General features: G+C 42.0%; 1 protein-coding gene across 1 annotated transcript in view; it reads left to right on the plus strand.

Annotated features, from left to right (window-relative positions):
* The first annotated feature begins 1,239 nt into the window (after positions 1 to 1,239).
* Positions 1,240 to 27,324, plus strand: part of ARHGEF4 (Rho guanine nucleotide exchange factor 4) — a 176,740-nt gene continuing 150,655 nt past the window's right edge. Inside the window, exon 1 of the mRNA XM_063442358.1 lies at positions 1,240 to 1,429. Within this exon, the coding sequence (XP_063298428.1) occupies positions 1,391 to 1,429 (39 nt within the window). The 5' untranslated portion in view covers positions 1,240 to 1,390. The remainder of the gene's footprint in view (positions 1,430 to 27,324) is intronic.

Below are 27,324 nucleotides of genomic sequence, written 5' to 3' on the forward strand. Positions count from 1 at the left end.
ATTAAGCTAAGCATTCTAGGAGATTTGGGAAAACCTGATTTCTCAAAATTACTGTGCCCAAAGTAAAATTTTCCCAAGGTCCTACTTGAGATATGCAGATGCATCATGTTTCGCCCCACCACAACTTATTTACTACTTATCTTTGTCCAGTGACTTATTATAATGTTTCCAGAACTCCTCAATTATGTAGCATAATACACGATTCACTGTTATGCATCTTCTAAAAAAAATTGTGTGTACTACAGAGAAACTAAGAATCAGTAAAATTTTAAAAAAACACAGTTTTGGTATAGAACGATCACATTGTTGCTTAGGCATGTGCATGGGAAAAATTTTGGTTCGGCATTCCGAAATTCGGGACATCGGCAATTCGGCACTTCGGAACTTCGGCAACTTCGGCACTTCAACACTTTGGAAATTTGGTAATTTCGGAACTTCGGGACCTCGGCAATTCGGCACTTCGGCTATTCGGACATTCGGAAGTACCCGAATGTCCGAATTGCCCGAAATTCGTCCGAATTCATATTCGGACCGAAACGAATTGCACATGTCTATTGTTGCTTTAATAATATAAAATAACAAATGAAAATATACTGAATATAATATTGTGACTGCATTTGGGGCTCCAGTAGCCCCTCTGTTAATCTGGCCCTAAAACTCATTAAGTATGTCAGAAAAAAAGAGATACTCTGGAATTGGTGATTTGCGCTAAGAATTCAGCCTGCGTGCCAAGCAAGTAAAAAGCACAGAGCTTTGTAAGTTCAGAGCATAACTCATTTTATTTGCTGTGAGGGATTGTACGGGCACTAGTTACCCGAAATCAGTTTTTCTAAAGTTGGTGCACTTTTTTGTTTGTTTTAAATTAATCAGACACAGTGCTGTCTTTCAAAAGATGTCAATAAATAACGTACAGGTCTGTTAAATCATGGGAATTTGAGCATCTTATATCATTCAATATGCTAATGATCTTGCCATTTCCCCTTTGTGTGTAGTTTCCAAGTAGCACAAAAGATGATTATAGCACAACAAGAAAAATGTAAATTTTATTCCAGCCTCAATAAATGCCCATGAACGAGCTTGGTGCTTGCCTTGCATTCACTATACACAATAGTATGTATGCGAGCATGCCTAGTAGATATTCTCACAGCCTGTAAACTGTGAACAAACCTGTTTGTACTGTTGTACAGTCAAGAACAGCACAGATAAGCCCTAATTGTTATTCAGCTCCTTAGCATAAGCTTCTGGCATACTTCATAGCCTTGTCTTGTGCTTAGACTGTCTAAAATAGCAACAGGAATACATGCAACCTAAGGCACAGCGGGGTTACCAGAATAATTGCTTCTTCGTTTACCGGGTTCTGAGTGTGGGATAATTTTATAAAGTTGGAGAAATGCTCAGTGTAATGTACTTTCTTCGGAGTTTCTTCAAGGTAAGGCATTTTAACTTCTCGCAGCTATGTCAAGAATGTTTCTTACCAAAAGTAAATGTCAAGGCTCTGTAAAGGAATGCAGAAAAGATTTTCTTGTGTCTAATGCTTGGTAATTGGTTTAATCTGCTGACATTTTGCATGTAGGCTTTTTTGATTATAGAACAATTGATTTGTGTGTCTGAAAATCTACATTTTATTCTTTGGGTCTCCATTCATTTAATCAGTTAAGCAACACTGAAAAAAGCTTTTGATCTTCTTCCTGTAGTATCAGTAACTTGTGTTTTACAGAATATTGTTTTATGTATTTGTCAATTGTGACAATCGTCTGAATATATGATGGATTTACTATTCTCATACCTGTAAATATGCCTAAAGGTGTAGTGCGATGTTGGCAGCACACATACATTAATTTATGCGTATGTCACTTTCTTGCGTTGAATGTACATGATGTTTGAACAATGCTAATATGATATATATTGAGACTTTAACCACTCTCAGTATAGGAGATTTGATGTTAATCACTACGGAAGCGAAATAGTTAACTGTTTCATTTTATTTACTTTTGTTGTTAATGTGAATGACATCGATCATCACACGTTTGCAAAGTTTTTATTGAAATTAATTGTAAAGCACAGTGTACGAAGGTAATTCTGTATTTTCATTATAATAATTTCAAAATATTATTGCTTTTTTTTTAACCCTTTTCTATGCCAGTGCAGCTAGTAATCAACACCATCTTGGATTACGTTATCTGATGATCTTACATTTTAATGAATACATTTTGTTGTAATAAATGTACCCTGTCTGTTATTTAGAACTGCCTGCTACATTATAGACTGCTAGTTATTTATCGAACCTCATGTATTCTTCAAACATATGCAATATAACTTATACGTAGAAATTAACACACTTCAAATATTTACTATTTTATATTCCTATTTCCTATGCAAGACCAGAAAAAAATTAAAACAATGCAAGTGCCTTTATAAAAGACATTTGGAATTTTCCTGTGTATAGCACCACATGTCAGTCTATGCTCTGGTATAGCACATAATGTCACTAATGTCCCATTTATACTACAATCATTCAAACGTGTCTCAGGTGTGGTGCAGTATATTGCAACTAATGTATGATCACAACATTGCCGAATGTTCAATATGACATTATAGCATTTTCCCATGTATAGTGCAATATTGTGACGGCTGTATAGCAATCTCGCAGCATTTTCTGGGGTTCAGTATAATCACACAGCAATATCCCCATTTATGCTATGCCATGGTATGCAATATCACACTGGAAATCATAGGTGGCCTGGACCTCTTTTATGCCTTAACATGCTTTACATCTGAGGATGTAAATTAATCTATACACAACCCTTCCCACTGCATATGACACTGTGAAATAATTGAGTGTACTCCAGTGGGCGCACCACTAGCCATATTTTGGTGTCAGGTATAGAACGATCACACAACATTGTCAGAGGTAGTGTACTATCTTAAAACATTGTACCAGTTATAATACACAGCATGATCACGCAGCATTGTACCTTGTAAAGACAATCATAGAACATTGTGCGAGGAACAAAATAACTGCACATTGTCCTGGGGATTGCACAGACATAGAGTATCCTGCTTAGTTTAGTATAATAACAAGACATTTTGTTGAGTGGAGTACAATCATACAGCAATGTTTGGTAGCGTACTGATTGACAGACGTCAATGGCCCAGCTATAGTGCAGTTATAAATATAATTATTCTATGTATAGTGCAGCTATAACATTATCCAGTGTACTGTCAGATACAGTACAATCATACAGTATTATCCTGGGTACAGATTAATGCAATGTTATCTAGTGTAGTGTGACCCTGGACCAATGCTAAAATTGTCCTCCTAATATGTGTATCAGTGGTGGAAGTGAAAGGCAAGGCATGTCAGTCTTAAATAAAATAAAGTATTGGGTTATGATTCAGAAAGGATTACCGCAGATCGTAAGGATGAGTCATATTGTGCAACAACAATTGCAGAGCTACGTTAGGGCAGATACGATGTGTGACTTGAGAATACCCATGCTTTTTTAACCCCTTAAGGACACATGAGATGTGTGACATGTCATGATTCCCTTTTATTCCAGAAGTTTGGTCCTTAAGGGGTTAAAGGTGGCACATCCAAAGTAACAAGGCGAAAAAAATGAATCACTAAAAAAGTATCAAAATTATTTTTATATATGACTCAACCTACGCTAGGCTAATTAGTTTAATGTGATAGTCCCATGTTGTCTTTGTGGTGTAGCATCTTTTAGTCATCTGCTACAAATATTCTCTTTATATACCACCAGCAATGTAATTATCTATTCACCTGCCCAACAACATATTGCACAGTTCCATACGCTCAACCTTCACAGTAAAAAAAAAAAAAAAAGTTTTTATAAATTTTAAATTTTTTTTATTTGTATCCTAATCTTTACTATTACTGTCCAAGTCAGAAATTAAGTAAAACATTCTGTGGTATAAGGTGAAATGTAGACAACAATCTATACAGCGCTATGGAATCTGATGGCTCTATATAAATAATAAAATGATAATAATATATCTCCCAAGATTTATAAGTACGAATTTAGTATGTAGGGCTGGCCAAAAGGGGGTGGGGGGAATGCCAGTGATGCAATAGGCTGACGGGCAGAAGTGCTGGACAGGATGACCCTTACACAAAACGTTGTTGACGTCTCACTTGAACGGAATTCCCTATGTTGGTTTTTTTTTTGCATCGCACAAGCACATCTAATGATGCACCCACACTTCTTGCACACTTTCTCTTTAAATCACGCCTCCCTGGTGCTCCTGTTTTATGTTATTATCTTAACAATGTTTATAGACAAAACACATTCATGTACTTTTTCATGTACACGTAGAACTGTACTCGTACAAGCGCATCCGTCAATGCGAACACTAATATTTACAAAGACACATAACAGCTAGGAAGATACATTGCAATCAGATATTATTATAGGCATTCACAGTAACAAGACTGAACTGAAACACAAAACCAACCGTGGGAAATGTTTTAAACCAGCCCTACATCACTTCAGTACACAAAAGTGGCAAAAATGTAAAAAAAAATTTTAAAAAATATATAAATTCAGCAGTATTTTATATATTGATTAAGTGAGGACTCAAGTTCTACATTTTGTGATATCCCATTACTGGGGTGCTTTGAGATATTATTGAAAAAAAATGAAAACACAAACTAGAATTTTTATTAAAGGACCACTATAGGCACCCAGACCACTTCAGCTTAATGAAGTGGTCTGGGTGCCAGGTCCATCTAGGTTTAACCCTGCCTGCTGTAAACATAGCAGTTTCAGAGAACAGTTTCAGAGAAACTGCTATGTTTACCTATGGGTTAATCCAGCCTCTAGTGGCTGTCTCATTAACAGGCGCTAGAGGCACTTCCGCGCTTCTCACTGTGATTTTCAGTGAGAAGACGCCAGCATCCATAGGAAAGCATTGAGAAATGCTTTCCTATGGACTGACTGAATGCCCGCACGGCTCTTGCCGCGCATGCGCATTCAGCCGAAGAGGGAGGAGAGTTCCCAGCGCTGGAAAAAGGTAAGTGTTTAACCCCTTCCTCCAACTTCAGCCCGGCGGGAGGCAGACCATGAGGGTGGGGGCACCCTCAGGGCACTATAGTGCCAGGAAAACGAGTTTGTTTTCCTGGCACTATATGGGTCCTTTAACTGTGGTCTTAGAATTAAAGGCACACTATAGCGCTAGGACTTTTTTAACTTACCTCTTTACAGCACCGCGGCTCCCGCAGGGCTGGCTAGGTCTCCTCCTAGGCGATAGTAGGGCATAATGCACATGCGCAGCAAGAGCCGCAGAAGTATTCAATCTTCCCTGTAGGAAGATGTTAGATGTCCTCATACAAAGCTCTTTTGATGGAGGTAACCCTGCATTGTAATCCTTGAACTTTTTTTAGAACAGGCAGGGGCATTGCGCCTAGACCACTTCAATGGGATGGTCTTGGTCCCTCTAGTGTCCCTTTAATTGTGAGACAAGGTTTAAATTAATAAAGAAAGAAAATATAAAAATAGTTGGGGAGGGTTAGAATTGTGTAGAACGTGAGATAGGAAGCTAAATTAAATAGTTTATATTCAGGAGGAGGGCATGTATGTTAATTTAAAAGATTTCCAGAGTCTGTTGGAAACATATTTAAGTAAATAGTTTTCTATTTATAGATTATAATCTCAAAATGGCTATTTAAACATGAATAAACAGTAGTCTGACAGAATGTCACAAAGCAGTAGCCTTGCAAGCTGTATCTCAAACATGTTTCATTTGAATAGCAGTGTATGTATGTATGCTTGGTGTCTGTGTAAGCTCGTGTAGAGGAAGACATGTACATTGATAGGGGTGCCTGACTGACTATTCTTAGGTGTTGCAACTTGCATTTGAAGGCATTGAAAAAACATAGACTCCGAAATAAAATAATGAAATGTTTTGCTTCTTTTTGCTACATAACCCTGCCCCCGTTAGCCATACCTCTGCTTTTCACAAAACACCTTCCTGATTTGAATGTACACATTGTAGTTGAGCCAATGAGAGATCAGCGTGAGGAGTCAAGTCAGCAGCTAGTCTTACACAGACCGCTCATTGACTGAGCTACACTGCATACCTTCCAATCAGGAAGACATTTTGTTAAAAGAGGATAAGGTGGTAGAGGGATACTGTAGAATACAAAACAAACCAACAAAAAAACAATTACTTTTGGTACTTTCTTGGTTTTTTTTTATCAGACAGATTGAGAGGAGTTTGCTCCTAATGAGTGTTTCACTGGTCGGATACGCTGCTCAGTGAGGCCAAGAGGTGAGGTAGTAATGGATGAGAAATAGGAAGCCATTGACTGATTGCTAGCAGTGATGGGAGTAACCAAGTTGATGAAGTGGTGCCAGATTAGTTATCAGACTTGGCCCAGTATATCAGCTTATCCTGTGCAGAGAACCTCAATACTTCACCCTGATACACACATGCTGCCCCTGACCACATAATCTCTGCTTGTTGCTGCGATGCAAAATCCAAAGAAATAGAGTTGTTACAACTGTTTATTTGACGTGGCAGCCATAGTTACAGTTCCTCTAATTTCTTTGGATTTTGGAAGATTAGCATTGTGAACAGGTGTGACTAGCAGGGTAACTCACTACCATTGTGAGAATTGGCAGGAATTACATATTTAAGGCCAAAATAGACAAACTGGAAGCATTACTAACTATTTTGGCGTTACATTTTAAATTCACATTGAATTCCTTACACTATAGAGGGAACACTATAGTCACCAGAACAACTACAGCTTAATGTAGTTGTTCTGGTGAGTATAATCATTGCCTTCAGGCATTTTCATGCAAACACTGTCTTTTCAGAGTAAAGGCAGTGTTTACGTTGCCCCTAAAGACACCTCTAAGTGGCCACTCCTCAGATGGGCACTGGAAGTGCTTCCTGGCTCAGTGCTGCACAGTAGGCAGCTCTGCCGTTCAGCATCACCACGCTCTGCATGGGGACACTGAATTGAACTGACCCTATAGTGTTCCTTTAAGTGAAAAACCCTGTAAATGTTTTAAATAGGAAACAGCCCTTATCTGAGGACTGGAATTTTGCAGGAATGATTCCCATCGGAATGTGGGAGTGAATCGGGGACGGAGTGCTGGAAAGGCTCAACACGCACCGAGAGTTTACCAAATATTAGTGTTATTTGTTTCAAACAAGACAGTGAGAGAGCTCAGCAGCGTGTTATGTGGCCAGGTGCATAGCAAAAATAGCAAAACACGTTCACTGCTTTCTGTATTGTACATGTACATTTGGAACAATACTCTTTTATATATACATATTCATTTATATATACATTTTGCATTCTCCATTTATATTATGACAACAGCAAACACTACATATTCAATAAATGTGTTTTTGTATTTTTCAGGAAAGGAAACAAATTGTTTGTTATTTCTACTGCTGACGTGTATGCAAAGAAAGAAAAAAAAATGTCAATAAAATAGAAGACACATGCATTTCAGTCACTACATACATGTATAGGACATACCTATATAAACACCTGTCTAAAATGTATTTTATTTGTAGTTAAAGGGCCCTATTTTTCTAATTAAAGTTGTTTTGAATTTCATAATTTCACACGAGGTAAGAAATTACAACAACTCTTGTAAACAAAGCATTAGAGTGCAAAACACTCCCAGGTAGGTTTTAAAAGTTTAAAGTGATTATGGTGCTCGGAGCCAAAAGAGCTCTGATGTGTCAAGGCATGAACTCCACAAGACCTCTGAATGTGTCCTGTGGTATTTGGCACCAAGACATTAGCAAGTTGCAAGGTGTAGCCTCCATGGATCAGATTTGTTGTCTCAGCAAATCCCACAGATGCTCAATCGGATTGAGATCTAGGGAATTTGGAGTTCAAAGCAACACCTTCAACTCTTTGTCATGTTCCTTAAACTATTCCTGAACTTTTTTTGTAGTGTGACAGGGCACATTATCTTGTTAAAAATGGCCACTGCCAGCAGGGAACACCACATGAATGCCAGTACCCAATGTCCCCCTCCCCAGGAGAACATTGCCCAGAGCATTACACTGCCTCCGCCAGCCTGCCTTATTCCCACACTGCATCCTGCGGCCATCTCTTCCCGAGGTAATCGATGCTCCCGGCCATCCACCTGATCTTAAAAGAAAATGTGATTAATCAGAACACGCAAACTTCTTCTATCGCTCCATGGTCCAGTTCTAACGCTTTCATCCACATTGAATGTGCTTCCGGCGGTGGACAGGGAAAATCATGGGCACTTTGACTGGTTTGCAACTATGAAGCCCCATACGCATACTGCATTTTATGTTCGGACATCTGTCTATCATGGCCAGCATTACAGCATTTTACGGCAATTTGAGCTACAGTAGCCCTTCTGTGTAATTGGATCAGAGAGGCCTGCCTTTGCTCCCGACATGCATTAATGAGCCGTGGGCGCCCATTACCCTGATGCCTGTTCAACGGTTGTCCTTCCTTGCATGACGTTTAGTAGGTACTAACCACTGCTTACCAGGAACATCCTAGAAGACTTGTCGTTTTAGAGATGCTCTGACCCAGTCATCTTGCCATCACTATTTGGCCCTCGTCAAAGTCACTCAGATCTTTTCACTTGCCCATTTTTACTGCTCCCAACAAGAATTTCCTGCAGAAATTCAAGAACTGACTGTTTACTTGCTGCCTAATATCCCATTCATTTGACAAGTGTAATGATATAATCAATGTTATTCACTTCACCTGTCAGTGGTTTAAAGGAACACTATAAGGACAGGAACACAAACATGTATTCCTGATCCTATAGTGTTAAAACCACCATCTAGCCCACTAGTTGTAGTGAAATTTTACTTTTATTCTAGTCTGCTGTTACTGGCTCTGCCCCTGATCTGCCTGCTTGGCTGACATCATCAGAAGTGGTGGTCTGATGAAAAGCATTGGATTAAGAAAAAAAAGGGAGGGTTGCACTCAATCACAAAAATTAACACAGGGTGCACTGAGCATTGGTCAATCTAGATAAATTAAAAAATCTGTTCAAGGCAGTTTTTATTGGATCTGCCACATTTCGACCTGTACCTAGGTCTTTATCAAGCATTGGATTGGCTGAGGCTGTCAAGGAGGCAGATCAGGGGCAGAGCCAGAACAAGCCAAACACAGCCCTGGCCAATCAGCATCTCCTCAGAGAGATGCACTGAATCAATGCATCTCTATGTGGAAAGGTCAGTGTCTCCATGCAGAGGGATGAGACTCTGAACGTCAGTCACACTGTGCAGCACTTCCCCAGGAAGAACCTCTAGCAGCCATCTGAGGAGTGGCCAGTGGAGTTATCACTAGGCTGTGATGTAAACATTGCATTTTCTTTGAAAAGACGGTGCTTACTGCAAAAAGCCTGAAGGGAATGATTATACTCAAATACAATAAGCATTAGTTTTCTGGTGACTATAGTGTTCCTTTAAATGTTGTAGCTGATCAGTGTATAACTCTATACTCAATAGGGAAAATGTATCAAAGTATCAGTGAACAATCTATGCCTAGTTTGGGGATTTTGTGCGTGGATTATCAATCCTGATGCCTTTATTTATTACTTTTATGATTTTTCCAAAATAATTTCCCATTTGTATTATAGCTACTCCTCACTTACCGAACGGGTTCCGTTCTTACGACCCGGTTGTAAAACGAATTGGTCAGTAAGTGAGGTCTATGTTCGGGGAAGTTTCCTGAACATTGATTAGATGGACTTCCTGCTCTGGTGCGCTTGTCTATGGTCATGGAAAAAAACACAAACATAGACCAGCTCTCTAACAAGGGGAATCCCTTGAATCCCCACGCTAAAGAACTGGTCATAAGTGCGAGCCGTCGTAAAACAGGTAGCTCGTAAAGTGAGGACCAACTGTATGTATTTACTACTTTTATAATTTTCCATATTTTTTTTTCCATCTGTGTTATTTTAGGTAAATATGATTTTTATTGGTGTTTGGTACATGTTATTATTCCAATATGTGTATAGATATGTAACAGTTAAGCCATCAGACAATGAGACTTGCAGGTCTCTTAGCAGACTGTGGTTATTGGTACAGTAAGGTTGTTTATGTGGGACTCGCAGGTCCTTCAGATCATATTACGCCATGTTCAGATCGGGTTTATAACCTCTCGTTAGGGTTACATTATCCGTCTGTAGGTGATTGATGTTTTTGTGCGGGGTGTAGTGCTCCTATTATGTTATGTGATTGTGGGTGTCATCCGAGTGTATTGTGTTTTCCGTAAAACGGCCCTTTTATAGATTGATTGAGCGTCCATACAGTGAGACGTGTTAGTCTTCTATGTGGTCCATTGCTGTCATCGCTTTGATGCTGCATGAGGTGGACACGTAGGTCCGCTATCCTACATCCTTACATATTTGTCATTTATTCCACTGAGCCATATTGAATGATAGTGTGACTCGACATGAACATGCTGTCGTTCCGTGTGTGCACGAAGTGTATAATCTGTTCGTCCTCCTAGTGTCTCGTACCGTCTACGTGGCGTGGGTTGTAGTCTTATCATTGTGCGTGTGTGTCACTTTTGAGGGGGGAGGAGGCAGTCACAGTATGGGAAGCTGTCTTGTGTGTATTGGTTGGGTGTGGGTATGTGCGAAGTTGTGTCTATTTCTCAGATTTCTGAGTTTCATGTCCCATTCCTTATGTTTGCAAGGGTGTCCGTTCTCATCTGCCATCCCCTAATTTAGTGTATCTTGGAGGTGGGCGTCTTCCCCTCTGTTAGCGTCCTTTATTCCCTTACTATGAAGTTGTGTGGAGGGTCATCTGTGTTATTTTTTTTTGTGAAGTGCATTTCATTTAGGAATATTTGTACATTCCATTTACTAAACATGTTTTGCACCAATAAGTATTATTTGGGAAGATTTATCAACGTGATGTGAAAAGTGGTCAAATGGGAGTAGTCATCAGTGGAATGTGCCTGCTGGTACCACATGTTTCCATGGTGAATTCACCACTTTTAATACTTTGCACCATATCTTTAAAAAATATGGTATGATAAATCCAGCAATATTTTCTGATCTTCTCCTAAACAAGTGATATTTTGGCTTAACCTTTAATAAAGTTAATTCAGCTATAATAATAATAATAATAATAATTGAATGAGATAAATAAAGGACACAGGGCAAATATGTTCCATAACTATAGTTACTTCAATATACGAATAATCACAGTGCATTGGAACATATTATGAAAGAAAAAATGCAGACAGGCACATTGAAACATGTACAGGCATCTCACAGCTCATGCCCGTTCGATTTTCACCAATTATGACCGTTGCTTCAACTATGCTATAAACACTTCTTTCATGAGGTAAAAATTGCTCAATTAGTAAAGATGACACGCACTAAACCTCACATTGATCTAAAGGCATGAGGCCTACAATGGTTGGAGGCCATAGCTTATGTATTTAACTCTTTCAGTGTCACACAGTGCACACTTATGACTACAACAAAGCTCTCAACTACCAGTACACTTATTAACTATGGGTAAAAAAAAAAACTAAATAACTAAGATGTGCATGTAGAAATACATAAAATTATATATATATATATATATATATATATATATAAAAAAAAGAAAAAATACCTTGCACTCCAACTCACATCAATATGGACCCGGTGCTTGATTGCACAAAATAGATACAAGCAAAGAAAAATCAGCACTCCCAGGATTTATCCAAAATGAAATGTTATTTCTTTATTCCAGTAGTCAACGTTTCAGTTCCTCTGGGGAACTTTCATCAGGACAGAATACAAAATACAAGTAAAATCAATCGAATTAAATAAGGGAAGTAATCAACTTTACTCACAGTTCAGGTTTGCAAGGAATCAATCAACCTATCATCCGAGCTTCTGGGCGGGTGCAGGGCGGTTCAATAGATCTAAGCGCGCGTTCAGACTACTTTCTGATTGCCCGCGTCCTCCATCACCATGGAGACGTCGGGCGCATGCGCGATTGCTTAATGGAATCTATCTCTGCTTGCTGAGAACCGAGTGACCATAATTAAAGTGACATAATATCTTTGTATAGATGAGGTAGTATCACTTTGAAATCATGATATCTATAGCAATTTCTTTACACTTCAAATTTTTGATTAATAAGTTTGGCACACTTACTTTAGTGGACACTGTAATAGAGTAATGTCACATACTAGACTGATCACTTCTTCAGTGTTTTTAGTTTAGTAGTTACAAATAGTCTATATAGACCTTTTTCACTATATGTGGATTTAAATTTCCTTATTATATATATTTCCAGATGAAGTTTGAGATAATATTGATAATTGTCTAAATGTACCAATATGTCACTTTAATTATGGTCACTCGGTTCTCAGTCACTGTAAGGTTACTTATACCCTTGACTTATGGAGATTTTCTATTTAGGAGGATAGATTTATGTTCCCCCGGTAAGAGGGAGTTTATTTATGATTTTTGAGCGCTCTCCAGCTTCCGAGCGTATGATAAGGTGCAGAGGTAGTTTCTATCTGCAAGTACGCATGCGCCCGACGTCCCCATGGTGATGGAGGACGCAAGCGCCCGACGTCTCCATGGTGATGGAGGACGCGAGCGATCAGCAAGCAGAGATAGATTCCATTAAGCAATCGCGCATGCGCCCGACGTCTCCATGGTGATGGAGGACGCGGGCAATCAGAAAGTAGTCTGAACGCGCGCTTAGATCTATTGAACCGCCCTGCACCCGCCCAGAAGCTCGGATGATAGGTTGATTGATTCCTTGCAAACCTGAACTGTGAGTAAAGTTGATTACTTCCCTTATTTAATTCGATTGATTTTACTTGTATTTTGTATTCTGTCCTGATGAAAGTTCCCCAGAGGAACTGAAACGTTGACTACTGGAATAAAGAAATAACATTTCATTTTGGATAAATCCTGGGAGTGCTGATTTTTCTTTGCTTGTATATATATATATATATATATATATATATATATGTACACACCTTCATGACAACTGGTTACCTAATCAGTCAACTGTCTTCTTTATGGCATTTTATCTGTAATGAAAGATTTAATATTAATACTCACATAACAATTATTGTATATATATATATATCCAAGACATATCTGGGAATAGTTTAAATATTTTCACAGGGTTTCTTTTGAGATTACCAATATATTGACTCTCCAAGAGCTGTAATCGGTGGACAAAGGTAAGTTATCTAACTGCTATAAAACTTCTTACTCTGGGAAAGTCCTGGCACCATAACCACCACACAAGAATGTCGTGGTGCTTGGACTATTTCTCTATATCCCATATACACACTCAGTAAACCCTTATCCAAACGCTATTCCCCATATGTACACACAGTGCACCCCTGTACACTTACACTACACTGTCTATACATACACTATATTCCTATATACACAATACACCCATGAACACACTACACCCCTTATAGACACACATGCACACTGTACCCCCTATACGTAAACATTACAGCCCCTATACACACACGCATACTTCAGAACCTATGAACATACACACAACAGCTCTGATTACAAACACGCAATGCAACCCATATACACACACCCTGCAGCCCCAAGATGGAAACACACATTCTACACGCCTCACGCATAATGACACGCATGCACACTCTACAGTCTCTAGGCACACACATTTTACAGCCCTTAGACATGGAGAAGTGCTCACACACGCTACACACATCTAGGTGCACTAACATCCAGGCACTTTATTTTTCAGGACTGTATATTTGGACGGAAATGTGTTAGCATATGTGCCAAATATTGTTTACCACTTTAGTTAGTTTACTGCTGTTTTATTTAATAATTATACTTATATTGCACTTACCCGTTTAGTACCTGTGAGTAAAAGAAATTTTTTTTTCGTCAAGCTGTCTAATATCTTAATTTAAAATAAGAATGGTAAATTTTAAGAGGTGGAGGTATTGGATGAGATAGTGTTGCCAGAGAGGGTTGCTGTGAAGATTTTCGCACAGGGCACTTAAAGGCCTAAGGCCGGCCATGCTAATAGTCACAATATCTGCCAGTGCAGAATAGTTCATTAGATTTAAAGGACCACTATAGGCACCCAGACCACTTCAGTTCAATGAAGTGGTCTGAGTGCCAGGTCCGACCTGGTTTTAACCCTGCAGCTGAAAACATAGCAGTTTCAGAGAAACTGCTATGTTTACATTGAGGGTTAATCCAGCCACTAGAAGCCGCTTCCACGATTCTCAGTGTGAAAATCACACTGAGATGACGCTGACGTCCATAGGAAAGCATTAAGTAATGCTTTCCTATTGGTAGTTTGAATGCGCACGTGGCTCTTGCCGCACATGTGCATTCGGAGCTGACGTCGGAGGGGGAAGAGAGGTCACCAGCGCCGAGTGAGCCCAGCACTGGATTAAGGTAAGTGGCTAATAGGGTTTTAACCCCTTCAGCCCAGCGGGAGGGGGGACCTGAGGGAGGGGGGGACCTAATAACCCTTTAGTGCTAGGAAAACAAGTTTGTTTTCCTGGAACTATAGTGCTCCTTTAAGAGTATAATAAATAATTCCATACTGCACACAGGCACACAGAATAAAGCTCTACAGCACTTTGTTCGACTATGTTGCAATTTTACATTTTTAAAAATCTCATCTTATACATTTATATCACAAGAAAATATGCATTCCATCTTGCAAATATTTTCACTTAATACTCTGAAAGGAAACCGTTTTTCCTCTCATTCAATGCGTATGTGAAAATGAATATACTCCAATTACACAATAACACACATACCGCATACTGGGCATCTTGGCCTTGAACTAAACCCTGGACCTGTTTATAGAAAGCGCTCCCCTTCACACAATATCACACAATATCCTCTTTATGTTCCATAGACAGAACACATCCTTTCTCCTCTGTCCCACCCCTCCTCCAACTATTCTTTCTCACTTCCTAGCACTCAACGGACCACCTGCAGAGAACCTTTATTGATCAGATTCTAAAGTGTCCATTATGGGAGGGCTGTCCCTACTTGAAATTAATAATACATTGTTTTAGTGATATTTTAAACTCTAGGAAGGATAAGAAGCCTGGAGTGCCCTGTTGCTGTAAGGCCAGTTAAACGTTAAACGCAGGAACACTGAAAACCGAACTGCAAAGTTTACAAACAACTATTTGTAAACATAGTGCAGTTTATACCTAACTGTTCCAATTTACTAAGTGAATAAGACCCCCATATGTTTAAAGGATGACTCTAAAATGAAATAAAATTGTATAACGTTTTCTCTGAGACTTTTTGATTATGTATACTTGTGGTGGAATCTCGGTAAAAATAAATTTAGTAGGCCGAGATTACCACGTGGCATGTGTACGTGGATATGCTGACGTATCGATCAGTTGGTTGCACGAGGCAAGATACGATCAGTAGTGTACGGAGCATGTGCAAGAATACAGGATATAGTATTCCCCTCCTCCATTGTGCTGGACAGGCCATGCGGTCAAGCAGGAAGTTAATTCTTATGTGTATTGATTGGTCAAGAGAATGTGCGGGTGGAGCTTAATATGGGAGGAGGTATGTGCCTATATAAGGAGCCTGCACTATTGTCCGAGGCTCAGAACTTGCTGTATTTTGGTGACACTAGTCCCTCTGAGTCCCGATCGGTGATCCAATAAAGAATCTCTTCCTTCCTGAAGAAACCTGTGTCCATCTCTCTGTGCTTGGCTTCCGTCAGTTTCTCCGGTATCATTTGGTGCATTGGCCGGGAAGCTCATCGTTCAACGGTAGCTTAGAGGCAGAGGCGTGAGACGGTCTATCTTTGCCCACGTTCTCTACGGCTGCACCCCTGAACTTCTGCGTGGACCTCCCTTCGTCTCGGCGCCACTGGTCTGTTGTCCAGGAGATCATCGGCCTCTACGTAAGAAGTGCTGGGGTGTCCCCGTCGATGAGTGTGAACTCAGGTTCAGGAACGAGGAGGTAAGACAACTGCTGTTTTAGACGGCAGACCCACTAGGGGTATACCGATTGTGCGGTAGGCCCATAAGGGGTTTGAATTGTGTATGGAATCTGCCCCCTCTGTCGGAGGGAAGGAGCGAAGGCGCACCGCTCAATCGAACGCTCTTTAGTAAGACCGTTTGATTTGGTTAGTCAGGCGGGGTTCTGGTGTAAATAGCCCTAGCCGGACACCGGTGTCTTGTCTAGACTAGCGTTCTAGGGTGTATATTACGTTCGCTAGGTCGGAGGGACCGGGAGACTAAGCGGCGCCTGTGTAAATTCGGTTCGCTAGCTCTCAACCTATCTTGGCTAAGTGGGAAGGCGTGTAAATTTGGAACCCACTAGATTTTTGATAGTAATCGACTAAGAGGCGTCTGTGTAAATTCGGTCCTCTAGCTCGCTATATGTGGTGCTTGGGCAGTGTGGCTAACCAAAACGGGTGTATATAGTTTTAGGTAGTCCATTCAAGGTACTGGCCAATAGTTTAGTTGGGATTGTAAATGTGTTAAAGATTGTTAGTAAAGTGTATATCTTGTTAGATAGCGCGAGCTCAGCCGTCTAGCGAGAGTGTTAATAGTGTGTTGCTGTATCATAGTGCACGGTACCATAACCCTGTATATTTACTGACACTGTATATAAGTACTAATCATTGTCGTCTATTGCATGTTTAACACCATAACCACTAATAATTGTATTGTGACCTTAAATTGTGCTTTGACCTATGCTAACCGTACTGTAACCGCTATTTGTAAAAGACGATGTTACTGGGGTGTGTTATAGACGGGTAATTCATATATAGAGAATTATAGCGTGGGTGACTGTATAGTTTCGCCAAAGGGCATAATATTGATTATTTAGTGACTGGTGTAACAGCTGTGTGTGTACGGGAATTCCCTGAGTGTTTATTGTGTTATTGTGTACGTTTCACTTGGTAACCGTACCACGTGGTGCTGTTGCCAGAGGAAACGGGTGTGACTGTTGAATAGAACGCGTGCATAGTATTCGTTGTCAACGACGTTCCATTGATAAGTATGGCCGCGTCGGAGTCAACGATTCCGGATCCCTTAGGTTGTATGGTAAAGCATTTTAAAAAGGGATTCAAAACATGTGATTTTGGGGTTAAAATGTCTCCTGTACGTTTGGTCACCTTGTGCACTAGGGAGTGGCCTACTTTGGTTGCGGCATGGCCGCCACGTGGTAGTTTGGATCCAACCCTGATACAGCGTGTACACGTGGCTGTGTCAGGTAGGCCTGAACTTTACGGACAGTTTCCATATATTGATTGTTGGAGACAGGCCGTAAACGACTCGCCAAAATGGATTCAGATATGCCACGAGGAGCAATGTTGCCTCATGGTGGCCAGGACTTGTTTGTCCACTAGGACGGTGGTTAGGCCCATTTTGGACACGCCCCCTGAGTCCGAGATCCCTTTGCCGCCCCCTTACTTCCCTACAGGAAGAGGTAACGCGAATGCAGGAAGTTCTATACCCCTCCCCTCATTGCCCTCATCCACTTCCGCTTCCTCCTCTAGTACAGAATCCACCCCCCCTCGTATTAAACCTCCCCTTCCGGAACCAGAACCAACCCCCGTTAGATCTAAATATCCTGATTTGGCGCCACTTCAAACTTCCGGTCAAGCTTCTTCTAGCTCGGCTGGGAGTATTCTATTTACCAGCTTTTCCCAAAATCAAGCTCCCACATCCTCATGCCCTATTTCCCCCCGACTGGAACCCATAACTGACGCCCCTCCACGTAGCCCTATACTAACCCGACAACTGACCGGTACCCAACAACTTAGACATTATCAGATGCCTCTTCGTCTGAATCCTGGGTCAGCCTATATCGATGCCGCAGGTCAAATGGCACATGCTGACCCAGTCTTCGTATATGTCCCGTTCACGACTACCGATCTCTTGAATTGGAAGACCCACAACTCCTCGTACACTGAGAAACCACAAGCTATGACCGATCTGTTCACCTCGATAGTTCAGACACATAACCCGACATGGGCTGATTGCCAGCAGTTATTAATGACATTGTTTAATAATGAGGAAAGGACAAGGATTAATCAAGCGGCCATTAAAGCGCTAGAGGATAGAGCCCGTGCTTTGAATCAAGCCAATCCAGCAGCATGGGCCGCAACACATTACCCTAATACCGATCCCGATTGGAATGTAAATGGCGCAGATATGGTTCAACTCAGAGCCTATAGAGACGCTATAATTGCTGGCATGAAAGCCGGAGGGAAGAAAGCTATTAACATGTCGAAGACAGTTGAGGTGATTCAGAAAAGTGATGAAGCGCCCAGTGTCTTTTATGACCGATTATTGGAGGCATACCGCTTGTATACCCCCTTTAATCCGGAAGACGCTGATAATTCCCGAATGGTAAACTCCGCCTTTGTCAGCCAAGCTTACGGAGATATTAAGCGCAAGCTACAGAAATTAGTAGGGTTTGCAGGTATGTCTATCACCCAACTAATGGAGGTAGCGAACAAAGTGTATATGAATAGGGAAACAGAAAGTAAGAAAGAGGAAGAGCGCAAGATGCGTAAAAAGGCAGATATGCTAGCGGTAGCGATCGCAGGCGTAGATAGACGGGGCCCAGATAGAGGCGATAGTAGATGGAATAGGGAGCCTTTGAGTAGGAATCAGTGCGCGTATTGCAAGGAAGAAGGGCATTGGAGGAACGAGTGTCCGCAAAGAGAGCAGTACGAGAGAGACCAACCCAGGGCAGGTTACGGAAACTTTAGAGGCAGAGCGAGAGGTAGAGGAGGCCCCGGAGGGAGCAATGGTAATAGAGGGAGTAATGGGAACAGAGGAAGTATAAGGGAAGATAGGTACTATCCAGCAGCGCAAAGGTCCCGCAATAGAGAAGGTAGGGACTTTGTAGGATTGGCTGACACGGTCATGGAGGACTATTGATACCGACCAGGCTCCATCCCCCTTGGTCGAGCGGAGCCTATGGTCGATGTATCAATAGGGGGAAAAAGGAGTGTGTTCATGATCGACACTGGTGCTGAACATTCGGTGGTGACTAATCTAGTTGCTCCTCCATCTGGAAGAACTATTACTGTAATAGGAGCAACTGGGAGAAGTGCTGCAAAACCGGTTCTTAAAAGTCGACTCTGTACATTGGGAGGCCACGTAGTAAAACATCAATTCCTTTATATGCCTGAATGTCCAGTCCAATTGCTGGGACGTGATATGCTATCTAAGTTACAAGCGCAGATTACGTTCCTACCAAATGGAACAACATCCTTAAAGTTTAATGGACCTTCAGGTATTATGACATTATCCATACCAAAGGAAGAAGAGTGGCGACTTTATACAGCGTTGACTAGCCAAAACCCTAGGAGTGATGAATCCTTATTCAACATACCAGGAGTTTGGGCAGAGAACAACCCACCAGGACTGGCCCGCAATATTCCACCTATTAAAATCGAACTAAAACTTGGGGTTTATCCAGTGAGCCTAAGACAATATCACATCCCGCAGAAGGCTAAGAAGAACATCCAATCCTATCTGGATAAGTTCATACGGTATGGTATCCTAAAATTCTGTACTTCCCCCTGGAACACCCCATTGCTGCCTGTTCAAAAGCCCGGTACAGATGAGTATCGACCTGTGCAGGACTTGAGAGCAGTCAATGATGCGGTTGTTAGCATACATCCAGTTGTACCCAATCCATATAACCTGCTTGCTTTAATTCCGGGCGGGGCTACTTACTTTACAGTCTTAGACCTTAAAGATGCCTTCTTTTGCCTCCGAATTGCCGCAGAAAGCCAATGTATCTTCGCTTTCCAATGGGAAAACGCTGTGACGGGCTCAAAACGCCAAATGACCTGGACAAGACTGCCCCAAGGGTTTAAAAATTCACCTACCCTATTTGGTTCAGCTCTAAGCCAAGATCTACTGGATTTCGAGTCCATCCCAGGAGAGTGTGTATTGTTACAATATGTAGATGACTTGTTGATAGCAGCAGTTACAAAGGAAATATGTCAGCAAGCAACACACGATCTGCTACACATTCTCTGGAAGGCAGGATACAAGGTGTCTAGAAAGAAGGCTCAGTTGTGTTTGCCAACTGTCAAATATCTGGGATTCCATATCTCTGAAGGTCAAAGAATTATGGGGCCAGAGAGAAAAGAAGCTGTGTGCCAAATACCGATACCCAAGAATAGAAGACAAGTGCGAGAATTCTTGGGGGAAGCAGGCTTCTGTAGGATATGGATTCCCAGCTACGCGATACTGGCAAAACCTCTGTATGCAGCTATCAAAGGTACAGAGCACGACCCCTTCTTATGGACTCAAGAACAGCAAACAGCATTTGAAGATGTGAAGAAGGCTTTGATGAGTGCCCCAGAATTAGGTCTACCTGATCACACACACGACCATTCTACCTGTATGTACATGAGCAAAGAAGAATGGCTGTGGGAGTATTGACACAGTACTTGGGATCATGGCAAAGACCTGTTGCCTACATGTCTAAGCAACTGGATGCAGTGGCCAGCGGACTTCCACCTTGTCTAAGAGCCGTAGCTGCAGCCGCCCTGCTAGTAGCTGAAGCCGATAAACTCACTCTGGGCCAAGAACTTTATGTACGAGTCCCACATGCAGTACAGACGTTGTTGGATTACAAAGGAAATCATTGGTTTAGTAACAGCCGTATGACCAAGTATCAAGCAATGTTGTGTGAAAACCCAAGAGTGCATTTAGAGACTGTAAATACCTTGAATCCAGCTACCCTTTTGCCACAACCTACTGAAAGTCAACATGATTGTTTGGAAGTGATGGATGAAGTATTTTCAAGTAGACCAGATCTTCGTGATTTTCCCATCCAGAACCCCGATGTTCAATATTACACCGACGGCAGTAGTTATGTGAAAGAAGGGATCCGCTATGCAGGATATGCAGTAACAACGATAGACAAGGTGATAGAAGCTCGGTCACTGGCAAAAGGAACATCAGCACAAAAGGCAGAATTGATAGCACTGACACGAGCGTTACAATTGGCTGAAGGTTTAAGAGTGAACATCTACACGGACTCCAAGTATGCGTTTTTAACCACTCATGCCCACGGAGCTTTGTATAAAGAAAGAGGACTATTGAATTCAGAAGGCAAAGAAATCAAGTACGCAGCTGAAATCCTACAACTATTGGAAGCAGTGTGGGAGCCGAGAGAAGTCGGTATTATACATTGTCGAGCGCATCTGAGAGGAGATGGAGATGTAACCAAAGGAAATCGGATGGCAGATAGTGCAGCTAAGCGTGCCGCTGAATCGGGAAGACAGGAGTATGTGGGGCATATAGCTGCTCTTATACCAACTCCACTGTCTCAATGGACTCCAGTTTATACAGCTCAAGAAGAGGAGTGGTTAAAGACTGAACCTGGAAAGTACTTGGAGAACAAATGGTATCAGTTAGAAGATGGAAGAATAGTCATTCCAGCATCACTAGCGGTAGAAATTGTCCAGAACTATCACAACGGGACACATTCTGGGAGAGACAGCACGGAAGAATCTCTCAGAAAACATTTCTACATACCAAGATTGTCCAACTTGACTCAGGCCATTGTACGAAGATGTGTAACGTGTGCTAAAAATAATGCAAGGCAAGGACCAGTAAAGCCACCAGGAGTCCAGTTTATGGGGGGACTCCCCATGTCCGATTTACAAATTGACTATACAGTAATGCCTAAATCGGGTGGACATCGTTACCTACTGGTAGTTGTGTGCACCTATTCAGGCTGGGTAGAAGCATGTCCTACTCGTACAGAGAAAGCAGGAGAAGTTGTGAGATTCCTGCTACGAGAAATAATACCCCGATATGGACTACCCTGCTCTATAGGATCGGACAATGGTCCAGCTTTTGTCCATCAGTGCCTACAACAATTGACTCATATGCTTGGTATAAAGTGGAGGCTTCATACGGCATATAGACCCCAGAGTTCTGGTAAGGTAGAGAGAATGAATAGAACTATTAAGAATCAGTTGGCTAAAATGTGTCAGGAAACCCAACTTAAGTGGAACGTTCTCTTACCCATAGCACTATTGCGAATCCGCAGTACACCTACCAGAAGGATGGGCCTCTCTCCTTTTGAAGTCATGTATGGGCGACCACCTCCCGTACTTGGTAACTTAAGGGGGGATTTGAGTCAGTTGGGAGAAGGAATTACCCGGCAGCAGGTTGTAGAGTTGGGTAAGACTATGGAGGAGGTACAGAAATGGGTACAAGATAGATTACCTGTGAATATTTATCCCCCAGTTCATAGTTACCACCCAGGAGACCAAGTGTGGATTAAAGAGTGGAATAATGTACCGTTAGGGCCCAAGTGGAGAGGTCCTTATGTTGTTCTTTTGTCTACCCCTACAGCGATAAAAGTAGCCGAAGTGACTCCGTGGATACATCACTCCAGGGTTAAACCAGCAGCAGTCGATTCTTGGCAAGTTACAGCAGATCCAGAGAATCCCTGCAAGATCCGGTTAAAGCGCACGACTCAGTCGGAGTGACGAGGAACCTTGTGGATTACAAATTTTATTGTTTCAGAGATTTGGTAAAGTGAGTGTTTAGACGGCCATAATAAAGCCTGTCCGCTCACCGACGTATAGTATATAAGCCAGGAAAAGTCTCGAAGGGACCCCTGTGAAGACGAGCAGAACTCCATTCCCTGCAGCCCTTACATCCTGGAATCTGAGGTGCCTTCGCACGGACGAAGACTGAGGATGACGACGAAAGATGTATTCTTAATAATGTTTTTATATGTGTATTTTTATATTCAGGAAGGTAGAGGTACCGACACTCCTAGCTGTGAGGTATGCATTAAGACTACAAGAACAGGTAACCATATTTCCCAGACCCTAATTTGGCATTCACAATACGAGTGTAAAGGAGATGTATCAAGATGTAGATACTTAAATATAGAATATAGTGTGTGCCATTTAGGAGTAGGAGAACCTAAGTGCTTCAGTCCAGAGTATCAACCTCGTACAATTTGGTTGACTCTCAGGAATGGAGATCCTCAGGGGACCCTAATTAATAAGAGGGTATTAGAATCCGTACATTCTTCGGGTGTTCTGCTATTTGATGCGTGTAAGGCGATATCAAGTGATAGAAAGCCGTGGAATGTATGTGGGGATCTTAGATGGGAGAGGACGTATGGGTCTAACGATAAATATATTTGTCCCAGTAGTAAAAATAAGTACGTGAGTCCTAGATGCCCAAATAGAGATTATAACTTTTGCCCATATTGGTCTTGTGTGGGGTGGGCAACTTGGGGACAGACAGTAGACAAGGACATGATTGTGACTAAGTTGCCTACCAGTCCATATTGTAAGTCTATGGAATGCAATCCAGTCCATATACTTATAAATAACCCCGACAAGTTCTTAGATAAATATGGTAATTTATTTGGGTTTCAAATATATGGGACGGGTTTAGATCCTGGGACAGTATTGTTTATAGGGATAGAGACTGATACGGTATCCTCCCAGACTAATCAAGTATACCATTCCTTTTATGAAGAGATGAGCATAGATAATAAGATTCCCCATAATGCTAAAAACCTGTTTATTGATTTAGCCGAAAGTATTGCCGGTAGTCTTAATGTTACCAACTGCTATGTGTGTGGAGGTACTAACATGGGAGACCAATGGCCTTGGGAAGCAAAGGAGGTAATGTCCGGTTCTGAGGCAGTTGACCAATTAATATCTACACAAGCCGATTATCATATGAGTGTTAGAGGTAAATCTGAGTGGAGATTAAAGACCTCCATCATAGGTTATGTTTGCATAGCGAGGAAAGGGATGATGTATAATACTTCTGTAGGAGAATTAACTTGTCTAGGGCAAAAAGCTTATGATGATGATACAAAGAATACAACTTGGTGGTCGGCTTCAAATGTCTCAGAACCATCTAACCCGTTTGCTAGATACACCAATTTAAAGGATGTGTGGTTTGATCTATCCATCACATCTAATTGGAGAGCCCCAGCAAATTTGTACTGGATCTGTGGTAAGAAAGCCTATTCGGAGTTGCCACAGGACTGGGAAGGGGCATGTGTGTTAGGTATGCTCAAACCATCCTTCTTCTTGTTACCTATCGAAACAGGTGAGACTTTAGGTGTTAAAGTGTATGATGTGAATCATAGGAAGAAAAGGGGACCCATAGAGATAGGCGCCTGGGAAGATAATGAATGGCCTCCCCAGCGTATTATAGATTATTATGGGCCAGCCACGTGGGCAGAGGACGGTACCTTTGGTTATAGAACCCCAATTTATATGCTCAACCGTATTATAAGATTACAGGCGGTGGTTGAGATCATTACTAACGAGACATCACAAGCGCTCAATCTTCTAGCGAAGCATAATACCAGGATGAGGACAGCAGTCTACCAAAATAGATTAGCCTTGGATTACCTTTTGGCAGTAGAGGGAGGTGTATGAGGGAAGTTTAACCTGAGCAATTGCTGTCTTCAAATAGATGACGAAGGGCAAGCAATAGCTGAGCTTACTAGCCATATGGTTAAACTGGCGCATGTGCCTACTCAGGTATGGAAAGGGTATAATCCAAGCAGTTGGTTTGGAGGGCTTAAGGCAGTGGTAGGTGGAGTCCTACTGATTTTAATGTTGTGTCTACTCCTGCCGTGTCTTATACCCTTAGTAGTTAGGTCTGTGCAAAGCCTGATAGAAAATATAGCAGAGAGGAAGGCTGCTGCACAGATAATGGCAATTTATAAATATAAGGCTCTAGATCAGGGAGAACCAATGCAGGAAGATGAGTGTTGAAGATTCACATCATAAGATAAGTCTGGTCTGGTTCAAGGTAACTTGCGGTGTATGCAAACTAAGGTTAAGTGATGCCTCAAGTAATTTTGAAATATCAAGAGGCATCAAAGGGGGGAATGTGGTGGAATCTCGGTAAAAATAAATTTAGTAGGCCGAGATTACCACGTGGCATGTGTACGTGCATTGCTGACGTATCGATCAGTTGGTTGCACAAGGCAAGATACGATCAGTAGTGTACGGAGCATGTGCAAGAATACAGGATATAGTATTCTCCTCCTCCATTGTGCTGGACAGGCCATGCGGTCAAGCAGGAAGTTAATTCTTATGTGTATTGATTGGTCAAGAGAATGTGCGGGTGGAGCTTAATATGGGAGGAGTTATGTGCCTATATAAGGAGCCTGCACTATTGTCCGGGGCTCAGAACTTGCTGTATTTTGGTGACACTAGTCCCTCTGAGTCCCGATCGGTGATCCAATAAAGAATCTCTTCCTTCCTGAAGAAACCTGTGTCCATCTCTCTGTGCTTGGCTTCCGTCAGTTTCTCCGGTATCATACTCTTTTTAAACTTAAAAAAAAAAAAAAAAAACATGATTTGTATTTATCTGTCTCTGACGGGCAGCTGCTACTCCTCTTCTGAGATAATCTGTTGCATTGGGATCTACTAGGCATGGGTGGCAATTGGCAGTCAGATGTTTCCCTATGAGAAGCATTAATACCTTTCAGCATCATGTTGTGTGTGATGTCACAGAACGGAAGGTGTGTTTTTGGCAGTTGGGTCTTTCTTTTTTTGTGTTAAAATATTTATGAATTCCAATATTCATTTAGTTTTACACAGGCCAAACTAAAACACTCCTGCAATATAAATGTGCATGGGGATTTGAGATTTGAGATTTGAGTGCACAGTTGTTGTTTTGCTTTGGCATTTTTTGCTTTTGGTATTAGGAGTTTAAGCACAGGGCTTAATTTTGTATGTTTGTATTCTTCTATATTACACATCCATGTTACATTGCCACACTACCCCCAGCGTGTTTTATTAAGGGTTAACATATGTTGGGGGTAATAAGACTATACCTCTCTGTCTCAGAGATTTACCTTTTAGTTGAAAGCAGCAAGGTGAATTGTTAGTGTAATACTCACCTAAGAAGTTTGCCTTGATGGGAAAGGTGAACTTGTACTTCAATGGCCATTGGAGTGGTACTAAAAAGCTTCATTTGGCGGAGCCTGACAGCACACGAGAGCGGTCGCCATTCTCCCGAGCTCCAACAAACTAGAGCAAAAACCCGCAAAAAACAAAGACACCGAACCCCATCTGACCACACAAGTACCGGAAAACAACAGGGTACGACCCGCTGAACAGGTCGATGCCGTTCTTCCAACCCGCGGCAAGGAAAACTCGCAGCCGCGGCACCAAGGCCTACCGCGCGGGAAACCTCCAGCTCGAGGCGGACTGGGCTCCCCGCATGTGGAGCGACCTTGGCCTACCAGACCCGAGCACACACGCACCAGCGGAGATGGGTCGGAAGACACAGAAACAACCCACAAACACCCCCCAGTCCCACCGTGACATCGGCATGATGCTTCGAACGCCAGGGCCAAACACAGCCCAGAATCAACCGGTGGATGGAGGGGAGTCTTCCCGCGAACACACCCCAGCAAGAACCGGGAAACCTACCCCACCCAGGGCAGAAGACACAGCCCCTGCAACCAAGGGGGACATACAGGACATGCTAACAAACCTTCAAAGGAACCTCCGGCAAATGTGGGAAGCTGACCTGGCAGTGCTGAAAACAGAGGTACACACACTAACTGCTCGCACAGACACGAATGAGACAGATATACTTACCCTCAAACAGGGCCTCAAAGCAATAAACTACCAGATGCATCAAATACAAGCCCAACAAGTCAACCTCACTAACCAAGTCAGCATAATAGACGACAGGGGCAGGAGGAAAAATATCAAACTCAGAGGAGTCTCAGAAACAGTACCCTTAGAGGAACTACCACACTTCATTAGAAGGCTGGTGTCTTCCCTCATCCCAACACGACAGGCTAAACACTTTACCTTTGATGGGGTATACCGGATAACTAAATCCCCACAAGCACCCACCGCAGCACCACGGGACATCATTCTCCGTTGTCACTCGCTAACAGACAAAATGGGCCTACTAGCCGCCCTTAAAGGGAACACCCCGTACCAATTTGAAACCAGCACCATATCAGTCTTTCAGGACTTGAGCAGATCTACATTGTTATGGAGAAAGGGAATGCAGCCCATCACGAAACCCCTCCAGATAGCAGGACTCACATACCGATGGTCAACGCCTAGAACGCTCCTGGTCACAAAAGATGGGAATACATATAAGGCGTCAGACCCATCAGACAGCACTGCCTTACTGACAGCACTAGGACTCACTCCACAAGGACTACCCGCTCCAAAGACATCCAGTACTCGCCCACGCAGCACAGAAAACTCCCCTAACCGCACGGGCGGAGAAGAAGAAAGAGGCCACACGACCTGAACCCACAGACTACTCATGTTGTTTATGCTAATGTT

The sequence above is a fragment of the Pelobates fuscus genome, chromosome 2 (genome assembly GCF_036172605.1).
Source record: "Pelobates fuscus isolate aPelFus1 chromosome 2, aPelFus1.pri, whole genome shotgun sequence".
Taxonomy (NCBI): Eukaryota; Metazoa; Chordata; class Amphibia; order Anura; family Pelobatidae; genus Pelobates; species Pelobates fuscus.